The sequence below is a fragment of the Rhinolophus ferrumequinum genome, chromosome 23 (genome assembly GCF_004115265.2).
Source record: "Rhinolophus ferrumequinum isolate MPI-CBG mRhiFer1 chromosome 23, mRhiFer1_v1.p, whole genome shotgun sequence".
NCBI lineage: Eukaryota > Metazoa > Chordata > Mammalia > Chiroptera > Rhinolophidae > Rhinolophus > Rhinolophus ferrumequinum.
This window is the reverse complement of record NC_046306.1, coordinates 10,443,431-10,455,430: the sequence shown is the minus strand read 5'-3', so window position 1 is coordinate 10,455,430 and position 12,000 is coordinate 10,443,431. Positions and strand designations below refer to the sequence as shown.

Below are 12,000 nucleotides of genomic sequence, written 5' to 3'. Positions count from 1 at the left end.
GTGAGATCCAAACACAATTTATAACAGACTTAATTACCTTGCTCAGGGTCAAGGCCGATGAGGGAGGGTTTGCGACCAAAGCGAATGCTGAACGACCTGCCAACCGAAGGCGTGGTTTTGGGGTAGGACACTTCCATAAGGTTGACGTGGCAATTGGTGGGGCAGAAGTCCAGGCCACACAGTGGATGGGGTTCCAAGGGTGCTTGTTTGAAGGGTGGGCTGACCCTGTTCTTCAGCTGGGCTGCAAACTGAGAAAGGCGGGGGACATGGGGTTGTGACTCAGGGGTCAGGGAATTCTGGCCCACCCCCAGTACCCACTTTAACCTGGCCTAAGCCAGACATTCCAAATCGGACAAAACACCAATAGCTCCAAACGGAAAAGTGGATTCTCCTGCACTGCCTTTCACTGGATCCAAATTTCAGGGAAGGGTCTAGAGAGACCTGGGGCCTCTGAGTACCCACCTACATTCATGTCTCCATTTCAGCTGCACACATGAGCTGTCCTTAAGGAACCATCTCCCCCCGGCCCACAGTCCATGAGGGTCAGGTAAGGCTAACCCCCATTCCTGTAGTGACTGGTGCAGAGCTAGGCAAAGGACCCAGGCCAAGCCAATGAAAGCTCTCATCGAGTTCCTTTCCTTCTGGGTTGCTAAGGTTAGAGCTACAAGGGGGCATGTTGTGACCCCATGAGGAGGACCTGCCTGACAGCACAGCTAACACAGGAAAACAAAGTCAAGTGGAGGAGAGAGGCCCCGTCCTTGCGACAGTGACATCCGGATACAACCAGGCCTGAAGTCCCCCTTGGAACTCTTCAGTACTATAACCCAACACATTCTCCTATTTGTTTAAGCTAAGTTGGGGGTGGGTTTTGCCACTGACAACCAAAACACCCCAGGTGGAGACCCCGTAGGGTACAGGTACCTCCTGGTAGCAGGCGATCCGCTGGCCGATACTCTCCAGCTTGGTGTCGCAGATGTTACGAAACTCGTAGTGGGACATGGTCTTGATGTTGTTGCTCAGGGCCATGAGCCGCCCACAGTTCTGCACGAAGACACTGTCGTCGGCAGCAAAGGCCTCGAGGATCTGCAGACACATTCACAGCCCCTCAGCACTCGTCATGTGCCAGGGAGGGTCTTACGTGGTTGATCTACAGTAACTCTTTGTAATACCCACGTTAGGTAGGGTCTATTGCTGGCCCATTTTGCAGATGAGTAAACTGAGGCTAAAGAGGTCAATCACTCTCCTGAGTCCCATGACTACCAAGTGGCGGGGCAGGGACTAGAATCCAGGGCTCCAGGCTAACTCTGAGGGAATGGGAATCAGGCTCCTCTACCCCACTCCCCACCCCAGGGCACAGCAGCGCCCAGCAAGACCTTGGCAGTGAGGCCGAAGCAGCCGCGGGGCTCCACGATCTTCTCCAACACATGACACTTGACACCTGCTGTGCTCACGTACTCATACACCACGCCATGCTCCAGGTGCACATTGTCCACGGTCAGGCTGACCACAGGGCTGTCCTCATGCAGGCACAGCTGGGCACCCAGGGACAGCAGGGGGAAGGCTGAAAATCCAAAGGACAGGCAACCCTGAGGAGGGGGCTCCACCCCACAGCCAGCTGGCCCCCTCACCCAGCACCACGGACAGCTCCTGCTGGACAGATCGGGAAACTGAAGCCTGGCTGCAGCTCTGTTCATTTTGCCAGCCCACTATTGTTCACCCCTTCTCCTAGATTTTCCCTCTAGAAATCAACCCTTGTGCCCCATTCCCAGTCTATGTGGCTCAGAAGAGGGGATCCCCCGCATGCACCCTTCCCCTAGTCAGTGATTGGTTCAGGAACAAGCATGGGACCTAAGCTTGGCCAATGAGTCAAGTCTGGGACTTCTGTTGGAGCTACAAAGAGAAGGAGACATTCTCTTTTGCAACCGGATTCCAAAATGTCAGAGCCACTGTGTAGAGAAAATATCATGTAATAGAGAAACCAAGACAGAAGGAGCAGAGCTCAGCATTGGCGAGAAAGAGATATCTCATGAGACTATATGAAACACTGGATCGAACCAGACCTGGAGCTTGCATGCAAGCTCAGACTTTTTAGTTTCCTGAGTCAATGTTTTTACATAGCCCAGTGTCCATCCTAATTAACACAGGCCCAGAGAAGCTAAGTGACTCCTCAGAGGCCACAGAGCTAGGAAGTGAATTATCTAGGAAATGAAGCAGGCGCTGCAAGATATATGTTAACTAATACATGCAGTGAAGAAACATAAAATAGGATAAGGAGACACTGAAACAGAGGGCTTATTTCATCAGGGCACTGAGGGTGGACTTTCTGAGGAGGTGATATTTGAGCAGAGTCCTGAGTGAGGTGAGGAGCGTGAGGTAAGAAGTACTCTGGAGGACAGCATTCCAGGCAGAGGAAACTGCAAGTGCAAAGGCACTGGGGCAGGAGTACATTTGACATTTAAGAACAAGAGGCTGAAATGGATGGAGCAGAGAGGGCCAGTGGGAAAGTGATGAGAGGCGAGGCTGGAGAGCCAGGCTGGGCTGGAAGACCGTGATAAAAACTCAGTCTATGCCCTGAGGAGGCCAGGAGACCCCGGAAGGTTCTCTTCTATTTTTTGAGACTACCCAGAGGAGGAGAGGTAAGGTGTGTCAGGGACAACAGTGGGTAGGCTACTGCAAGAGTCCTGGTGAGAAATGATGGTGGCTTGGACCAGACAGCAATGGAAGTGGTGGGAAGTGATGAGATTCCAGATGCCTGGGGAAGGCAGAGGCATCAAGGTCGAGGGATACAAGAGAAGGAAAACAGTCATGGAAGACTCCAAGGTCTGGAGCTCGAGAATCTGGAAGGATGGAGACGGGACACTGAGGGAAAAAGCAGATTTCAGGGAAAGTTCAATTTTGGCCATGCGAGGTTTGCGATGCCTGTTAGACATCTAAGGGGTGGCATGTAGAAAGACAAGTCTGGCGTCAGGGCTGAGGCTGTGCTGGAGAGATAAAGGTGGAAGCTCATGATGGGCAGAATGATGGTCCCTGAAAGACGCCCACATGCTCACCCCCGGACACTGTAAGTATGCTATGTGCCATGGCCAGGGGAAATCACTGTGGGCGGATGGAATTAAAGTTCTAATCAGATGACTTTGCAATGAGATTTTAATGGATTACCCAGGTGAGCCCCATGTAATCACAAGCACCCTTAAATGAGGAAGATGGAAGCATAAGAGTCAGAATTAGAGAGATGACAGGATGAGAAAGACTTAGGCTGACATTGCTGGCTCTGCAGATGGAGAAAGGGGGCCACAAGCCAAGGAATGCAGGCACCTTCTAGATGCTGAAACAGGCAAGTAAATGGGTTCTCCCCTAGAGCCCCAGAAAGGAATGCAGCCCTGCTGACACCTTGATTCTAGCCCAGTGAGCCTCATTTTGGACTTCTGGCCTCCAGAACTGTAAGATAATAAATGTGTGTTGTTTTAAGCCACCGGGTTTGTGGTGCTTTGTTACATCAGCAATCAGAAACTAATACAGAACTAACGGCATCAAGATAGACTGCATGGGCCCAGGGAGGCGTGTAGACACAGAAGAGGTCCCAGTGCCCTCTGGAGTCTCTGTCACCATGCCCACCTGTCCCATTACCTGAGTCAGGCTGGTCTTCCGCCCGGGCCCCCTCACCACTGGGGTCCTCGCCGGGGGCCTCCTGGCTGGCTCGCGCCTCCTGGGCATCCTCGTGGGTGTGGTAGATCCACTGGTACAGACCCTGTGAGGGGAGCAGAGTAAGAGAAGCGGCCACGACATGGGGAGCCCAGGGAGGAAGGGATGGGGCCAAGGTGCAAACTGTTGTCTGACTCCAAATCTCAGGTTTGTAGCCTGTCAGTGACACCACCTTTGGAGAGGCCTCTAAGACATCACTCTGGAACCTTCCTGAGGTATCTCTCAGTCCCACAGAAAGCAAGGAGAGGGGAGGAGGGAGGGCGGGAAACGCCATTGAAAATGTAAGATCGCTGGGAGCAGAAAACGTATCTCTCCCGTGGCCCCAGGGACTAAAATGTGTCAGGCACATAGTAGGTGTTCAATAAACACTTACTGAATAAACAAGTATCACCCTCCACAGAACCCCAACCCCCATCCTAAGTACAGCATCAATTTTTATCATCAATATGACTATTTGCCCAATATGCCTGTGTGTAAGAAAAGAGGGCCTTATCATACCCATTTCACAGCTGTGAACACTGAGGCCATGAGGTATCACAGCCCAGCTCCACCTGTTCAGGGAGGCAGAAATGGCATAGGGTTTAAGTTTAGTCCCGCCAGGAAGGCAGCCCCACCCCACTCAAACACTGTGGTGTCTTCAGGCTTCTCCACAGAGAAAGGAGGGTGGCCCTTAGCCCTTCACTCCATTGAGCAGGGTTTCCCTGATCCCCTTGGTTGCTAGGCAGCTCACCAGGGCTTCTTCTCGGCGGTTCCGGAATGCCTGAAAGTGCTCCAGGACTTCTGGGGCGCCGTCATTCATCACATTGCTGCCGCTGACCTTCAGGATACACTGGCCGGCACAGAGCCCTGCAGCCGCAGCCTCTGAGCCTAAGAGGGAGGGGAGTGTTTGAAGCCAAAGGTCAGGCAAAAAGGGCCTGGGGCAGCGACAGGCAAGAACAAGCATCTAATTAACCCTTTCCCCAACTCAACACCCCAAACACACCCAAACTCTTCACTTCAGTCCCTCCCACCCTGGAGCCACTCTCCAACCCACTCCAGTGGGCCAAGCAGGGACTGGCATTCCATTTTGCAGAAGAACCTGAGGCTCAGAGAAGTAGCAGCTAGTTCAAGGTCACACAGCAAGGAAGGCTAGACTTGAACCCAGGTATATTTTACTCTAGAGCTTTCTCTTCTTTAGAGTCCTACAACAACCTGTGATCCTGGGACCAGGATCAGCCCCATTTTGCAGACAGGAAAACAGAGGATCAGAGAGACAAGGTGACTCTCTCGAGGTCATGCAGCTAAGAGAAGCCAGGATTCAAACTCAGGATTACTGGACTCCAACTGCTTATTTTCTCAGCTATACCATGATTCCCAAACTATAAGTCTTGGACCCCAGGGTTTTGTGTGGTTAATATGAAGATGAATGCCAAGCTTTTTCTGTACATGGGAGAATATAAGACCTGTTCAGTGTGATGGTGACAAGTGCAGGCCTGGACCCCAGGGGCTTGGGTTCAAACTCTGGCTCTGCCACTAACCATCTGTGTGACCTTCAGCAAGTTTCTTAACCTCTCTGTGCCTCTGGTTTCCTCACCGGTAAAATGAGGATACTAATAATATCTAGTCATAGGGCACTTGAGAGATTCAGTGAGTTAAAGCATTTTGCCCCAGGTCTGGTTCTTAGTAAATGTTCAAGAAATATGAGCTGTTTTACTACTTTTACCTGGCTCACCTAGAAACACCTATTCTTCTCTACAGATGCTCTAAGGCAGGGTTTCTAACCTCAGCACTACTCATATTTGGGGCTGGATAACTCTTTGTCACGTGAGGCTGTCCTCCTGTGCATTGTAGGCTGTTTAGCAACATCCCTGCTCCCTACCCATGAGATGCCAGTAGCACCCCCCCCCCCCAGTTGTAACAACCAAAGATGTCTCCAGACACTGCCAGATGTCCTCTGGAAGGTGAAAGTGCCCCCAGCTGAAAGACACTGCTTTAAGGTTAAAATAAAAGCCCACTTGAAAATATGAACCCATTGCCACTACCTTTCTGTCATGACATGCATTTTCTTAATACACATGAAAAGTATGACCCCAAAAGTGGACAATTAACGTTTAAACTTGAGAAGTGGGGCCCTTAGACGCAAAAAGGATTGGGGGCCCAGTATCTCAGACCTGTTCGGTTTCGTCTCTGAGACAGAGTAACCCGTTCAGTAGCATGCAAGAGGCGGCACAGAAAGCAGGGGTCTCCAACTGCTGGCCCAAGGGCTGGACTGGCCATAGAACTGTGGCCAAAATTCCCATTTCTAGTTCGTCTTTTAAAAAATCAAATCAGGAAGAGAAGGCCCACCTTCCTGCCTGGTAATGAGCTTGGGCTGAAGACAAACTGCCCTTTGTAGAGGGAGCATGGATTGTTTGCACCTGGCCATAGTCCTCACCACCCCCTATTGTGTTCCTCTCAGTTTCTCCTTTGAACCACCCGACCCCACAGGCGTTTGCATTTGCAAGTTACGGCTTCAGGCAAAGAAAGTAAGTGTTAACGGTGCAAGCACAGTCCTGGGGTAATGGTTTGGGCGGCTCTAAACTCCTAACACACACAGACCCAGTTTCCAAAGCTCCACTCTCTGTCTGTTAGGCTCCCACTCACCTCTCCCCACAGCGTAGACATAAGGCGGAGCAGCTCCACGGATTTGGAAGCACAGAGCCTCTGGATGGTCGGGGACTTTGATGACCCTGCACGAGGCAGAAGCAGCCATAAGGAAAAGCAGCAGCACTCCCAATAGCCCAGGGGGCCACCCTGGGGAGCCCCTGCCTCCCGGACTTTTGGGAAATCCAGCCCAAAATAGTAGCAGTGCCAGACTTTCCAGCTCCCAAATATACAGAGAAATCCCACTTAACCAAAGCCCACGCCACCAGGATCTCTGGTTAATCAGAACTCCCCGTCTGCCTTGGCACCTCAGTCCATGCACAGAAATTCTCCATCCCTTTCCTGGTGAGAGGAGGCCTTTTGGTGGCCAGAGCAGCACCTCAGCCAGTAAATATTTCATTCAACAATCACAGATGGAAGGGTGAGAAGTGACCCCGCACATCTCGGTGCCTACTCTAGAAAAACGCCCACACCTGTCCCCTGGAGAACACAGTTTGAAAGCCCAGGTCTTGGCCATTCTGGGGGTGGAACACCAGAGCAGCCCAGGGTCAGTGGGTATCGATAAACCAGGGGCTTCAATGACGCCCCCTGCTTCTCCATTGAGGGTGTGTCCCCCACACTGGCCCTCAGGATCGTCCCTCCCATCCCCACCTGCCAGAAAAGGCCGTCTTGGGAGCCTGTTCTCAAACCCCAGGTGTTCCCAGAACTTTAAGCAGGCACGTTCTGCCTTCGTGATTCCTGCCACTTCCACATACCAACCAATCAATCATTTTCCCTAAGCTAGCTTGCCTTTTTACTGAAATAATCATATTTAAAACTTTCCATCACTCCTGTCAACAGAAAACCGGGAGCATTTGCCTTAAATAGAAAGGAGAAGTGGAAACCAAATGCACAATTTTAAAAATAGCAAACGGTTCTCCCTGTACCTATGTCTGGTATCCAACCACTTCTCACCACCCCTCTGCAGGCTGTTCCAGAACCTCCTCACCACGCCCCTGCTGCCACCTTTGCGCCTTCCCACAATCTAGTCTCCACCTGCAGCCAGAGGGATTCTGCCAAAGCCTCCGTCAGATCATGCCTCCCCTCTGCTCAGACACTTCCAGTAGCTCCACAGCACTTACCGTCGGCACTAGGCCCTACAGGGCCTGTCCTCCATTGTCTGGCTGAGCTCAGCACACAGCCTTCCCTCTCACCCACTCTGCTCCAGCTCCATCAGCTTCCTCACTGTTCCCCAAACACACCAGCCACGGTTCTACCCCGGGGCCTTTGCACTGCCGTGTTCTCTGCCTGGAACCTCCTGCTCCAGAAGTCCCAGCCTTCGTCTCAGTTCTCAGTGGCATCTCCCTGAACACTACCATCCGTACAGCCCGTCTCCTTTCCCAGCTTTATATACTGGTCCAGGCTTACTGCCATCTGGTTCAGTATGTCTCTTACTTCTCTATTTTATTTGTTTTAGTGTCTGTCTCTTGCTCTACTCTCCAAGCAGACTGAGACCTATGAAGGGTAGAAATGTATCCATCCAGATATGGCAGGATCCCTGGAGCCTGAAACGCCATTTGGCACACGGTGGGTGCTCAATAAACATCTGTTGAATGACTAAAGATAGCAGCCTTGTGTCGTGTGCCTGCAGAATGAGCCCCACTCAGGGGGACCAAGACAGCTTGCCCCACCCCTGCCCCCCACCAGCACCCCTAACAATCAGGCAACTCCTCAACCCGAGGGGAAGGCTGGCCAGACACCCTGCCTTGTGGACACTCACTCTTTGGCCTTGGTGGCCACCAGGAGGCGCAGTGGGCGGCGGGAGCAGAAAGACTGGTTGAGGATGGACTCGACTTCTGCGAAAGGCCGCAGGAACACCAGGTCTTCGTTGATGGAGTAGATCTTCCTCCCCACCTGCAGGCCAGCCATCTTGGCAGAGGAGACAAGCACACGAAAGGAAAGGAGGTTACTAGCCTCCTTTCCTCTCACTAAGGAGTCTTGAATGCGTTCAGGCAGCACAGAGCTGGTGCCAGGACCAAGTATGACCAGACGGACGCCCTCGCCAAGGCAACCATGGGGCCCCTCTGTGGTAAGCAGTCAATGAGCTATCAGGGAAAGCCTGCTAGAGGCACTAATGAGAAAGACGGTTTTCGTTGAGGAGAAGCTGCCATGGCCTGGCCCCTGCATCCTGCCCTGCCATTCAAGGACACGAGGCATCGAAGTGGGGCACCCACCTTGGAACCACGAGGGCTTAGCCAGGTAAGCTGGAGATGTTGAACCTGAACCCAGACTTCTAACCATTTATGTCATTAGAAAAATGAAGCCCACGGCTCCAGCCACGGTGAGGCGAGTGCCTGGCTACCTACAGCCCAAAGCATACCTAACTGCTACTGGGAGGCAAGCGTGAGCATAGGACAAGGTGGCAGGTGCCTCTCTCCCACCCACCTCTACACCCCTTAAAGCAGCTGAGAGGATCTGGGGCTGAATCCTTGGCCTGCCACAGACTCGCTCTCCTTCCTCCTCCAGACCTTGTGTCCATGACAGAGCAACACACTTGTCTTATTCAGGTCACTAAAGATTACTTTTTTCCATTATCACAGCTGATTCAGAAACCTGCTGTTTTCCTGCACTTCCCTACAACGCCAGCAGAGGGAGCTGGTAGTCTATGCACTTGGGGGGCAGCACTGAGCAGAGGGGCTCTGTCCCAGCCAGCTCAGAGAAGGTAGTCAAGGGAGCCCCACATGGGTAATTAGCGAGGAGGAACATTCCAGGATTTGCTGAGCTGACCAACCTTGAGGAATGTGGAGAGAGATGCCCCACTCTCCTACCCACACACAGCCTCTGCCAGGGTGGCCCCTCCCAGAGGCCTCACCTCGGCCAGCGAGCCCCTCTGGACCGACTTCACTACTATGGCCTTGTTCTTCTCCTCGATGTCAAAGCCGTAGTCTTCCTCCTGGGGCAGGATCTGTGGGCCCAACACAGGAGAGACCCGGTGAGGCAGTGTGGAGGGGGGAAGGAAAGGCTGCAGCCAGTCCCACCTGGGCCCCCATGGGACTGTGATCCTGCCGGCTCCTCATGCCCCAGATCTGCGTGGGGTCCGGGTGTGGGGAGGGGGCAGGACAGAATAAAATACAAACAGTGCCCAGTATACAGTAGGTGCTCAAAACCTACTTGTCAAGTGAGGACACAGCCTGATGCTGAACACCTAGTTTACTTTTCACTGCCTGTCTCCCCGTTCTCCTCCCGGCCAGAGGACAGTCTTCTCAGTCCTGCATCCCCATCTCTCCTCCTGCTGGCACACTGTAGGTGCTCAATAAAAAATTCCTGGCTTCATGAATCAAAGATCCAAAGGTGTCCAGCCACCAAGAACTTGGGGACAGGAAGGGAGTTTAGGGAGCAGTAGTCTCTCCCCACTGTAGGACGGCAGGCAGGTTGGGAGGTTTGGGGGTTCGTTGCATGGTGGGGATATAGGGAAGTGCATTTATTCATTCAACAAACATTTTCTGAGCTGCTGTCTATTATGTGGGCCAGGTACTTTTGTGGGCGCTGGAAATAGTATTGAACGAGACAGACGATTCCTGCCCCTACGTAGCTATCTAGTGGGGGAGAGACAGATGACAAAGAAATGTAGAATGTGACACAGGGCGTGTATGAAGTTTGAATTAAAATGAAGCACTTAAAGGGACAGAACATGGTGTGGGGGAGGCAGAGGAGGTGAGATCTGAGCCGAGACTTGAACGACGTGAGAAACAGAACTTTAGAAAGAGTGGAGAAAGTGCTCCAGACAGAGGGAGCCAACACAGGCCCTGAGTTGTTCAAAGGCCCTGAGTCAGGCCCCAAGGCACTGGAGAATAAGAAAGCACGTCAGAATGGCTGGGGTGGAGGGAGGAAGGGGAGAACACAGGAGATGAAGCTGGAGAGGCAGGAAGAGTCTTGCAGACCGTAAGAGACTCAGTGTGATGGGGACACTGGTGGGCTTTCTAGTGGGAGAAATGGGAAGAACAGCAGCCCCCCTAAGTACCAAAGGAGAGCAGTTAATAGAGCTGTCTTCATATTATTCAGACTTTGGCCCAACTCTGGCTCTGGCAAGAGACCTACCCTCTCAGAGCCTCTCGCCTGATTGTCCATGGGGAGCCAGGCATTAAGATAGAGACTGCTGGTCAACAGTAAGCAGAGGAATAGGATTTGGTGGGCTAGGCTGGTAGGATATCTGAACAGGCTGGTAAATGTTCTACCTTAACTGCAAGGATATTTATAGCAACTGAACACGGACAGGGTGCCAGCCCAGAAGACCTAAGGCTTTGGTCTATAGGATGAGTCATCTCAGGACACCATCGTTTCTACACGTCAGGCTGGGACATGGGATGGACCAGGGGAGATAGAAAGGAAAAGAAAGGCAGCCCAGAAAGCCCAATCTCTTTGGTGAAGAGGAAAGTCTTGGCCAACGAAGTGACCAGTTATCTTGGCAGTGATGTCAGCCATCACCTAGAACCCCCCATACTCTTGGGGGCTCCGAGCCGAGGCCAACTTCTCTAGCATATCTGAAGGTCACCCAGCTCCCAGACCTACAGGTGGGTCTGGGAAGAAAGATGCAGCAGCTCAGCTCGGCTCCTACCAGCAGGCGCTTGGCCAGAATGTTCTCCACCAGCTTAAAGTCGTTGCGAAGCTGTTTGTTCTTGCTGCTGGTTCCCTCCATCTCCTCGTCTGCGTGGAAGCGGAAGTACTGGGACTCATCCTTGAACTCGCTCTTCTCCAGCACTGCAAACCCACAGACACACAAGCACATGGTCAAGCTCACAGGGGAAGGTTTTAGCAACAGCTGCCAACTGGCGGGCATGGGCAGGAACCAGCCCCTGGACAAGTTTGGTTTGGCGGGCACAGTGTTTTATTAACTGGAATCATGTGCCAACACTAACATATTAGGATAGTTCACATAAAAGTCTGGCTTTCTGACTTCTCTTGAAAAAACTCTGCACTTGCCCCACCAGCCATATAGGCATGCTGCAAAGCCATAGTAACAAAAACAGTGTGGAACCACAGCAGAAACAGAAACACGCAGTGGCAGAGAACTAAAATCACACAAGAGGGTTGTACATTTCTGGGAAGTTAGTGTATGATGGATGATGAACGATCACGTGGTGTATTCCACAGATGGTGCAGGGAAAACTGACCCACTCGGTGGAAAAAAGAATAAAACTGAATCCCTACCTCAAACCATATACAACAATGAACTCCTGACGGATTAGAGACCTAACGGTGAACAAGAAAACTAAAGCTCACCAAACAAAATGCAGAGTATCTTTGTCCTAGAAAACGAGCTCATGTACAAGGACCCCCCAAAAGGGGTCTTGTCCTATAATAAACTTAAAGACTTCCATTCAATAACAAGGCCATAGCAGACGGCAGATTCAAAAAGAACTGTAATGTCTAAAACCAACAAGGAATAGATATCTTGAATATACAAGAAACTCCAACAAATCAACCAGAGAAAGCTGGGAAATGCACAGGTAAATGGGCAAAGGAAGTGAATGGACAATGAGGAACACAGATGAGGAAACAGATGAGGAAACCCAAATGGGCAGCAAGTCTGTGAAAAGGACCTCAACCTCACTAATAATCAGAAAGAGGCCACAAGGAGACCCTGTAGACCAGGGATTGGCTAACTCAGGCCCTGTGGGCAAACTCCAGCCCACTACC

At 51.8% G+C, this 12,000-nt stretch overlaps 1 protein-coding gene across 1 annotated transcript in view; it reads right to left on the bottom strand.

The window, feature by feature from the left end:
* Positions 1-12,000, bottom strand: part of PREX1 (phosphatidylinositol-3,4,5-trisphosphate dependent Rac exchange factor 1) — a 178,016-nt gene that overhangs the window by 21,885 nt on the left and 144,131 nt on the right. The window contains exons 16-24 of the mRNA XM_033094653.1: positions 10,919-11,061; positions 9,176-9,268; positions 8,084-8,232; positions 6,325-6,410; positions 4,433-4,569; positions 3,628-3,748; positions 1,374-1,561; positions 922-1,083; positions 38-248 (exon numbers count right to left, since the gene is read on the bottom strand). Coding sequence (XP_032950544.1) covers positions 38-248; positions 922-1,083; positions 1,374-1,561; positions 3,628-3,748; positions 4,433-4,569; positions 6,325-6,410; positions 8,084-8,232; positions 9,176-9,268; positions 10,919-11,061 — 1,290 coding nt within the window. The remainder of the gene's footprint in view (positions 1-37; positions 249-921; positions 1,084-1,373; positions 1,562-3,627; positions 3,749-4,432; positions 4,570-6,324; positions 6,411-8,083; positions 8,233-9,175; positions 9,269-10,918; positions 11,062-12,000) is intronic.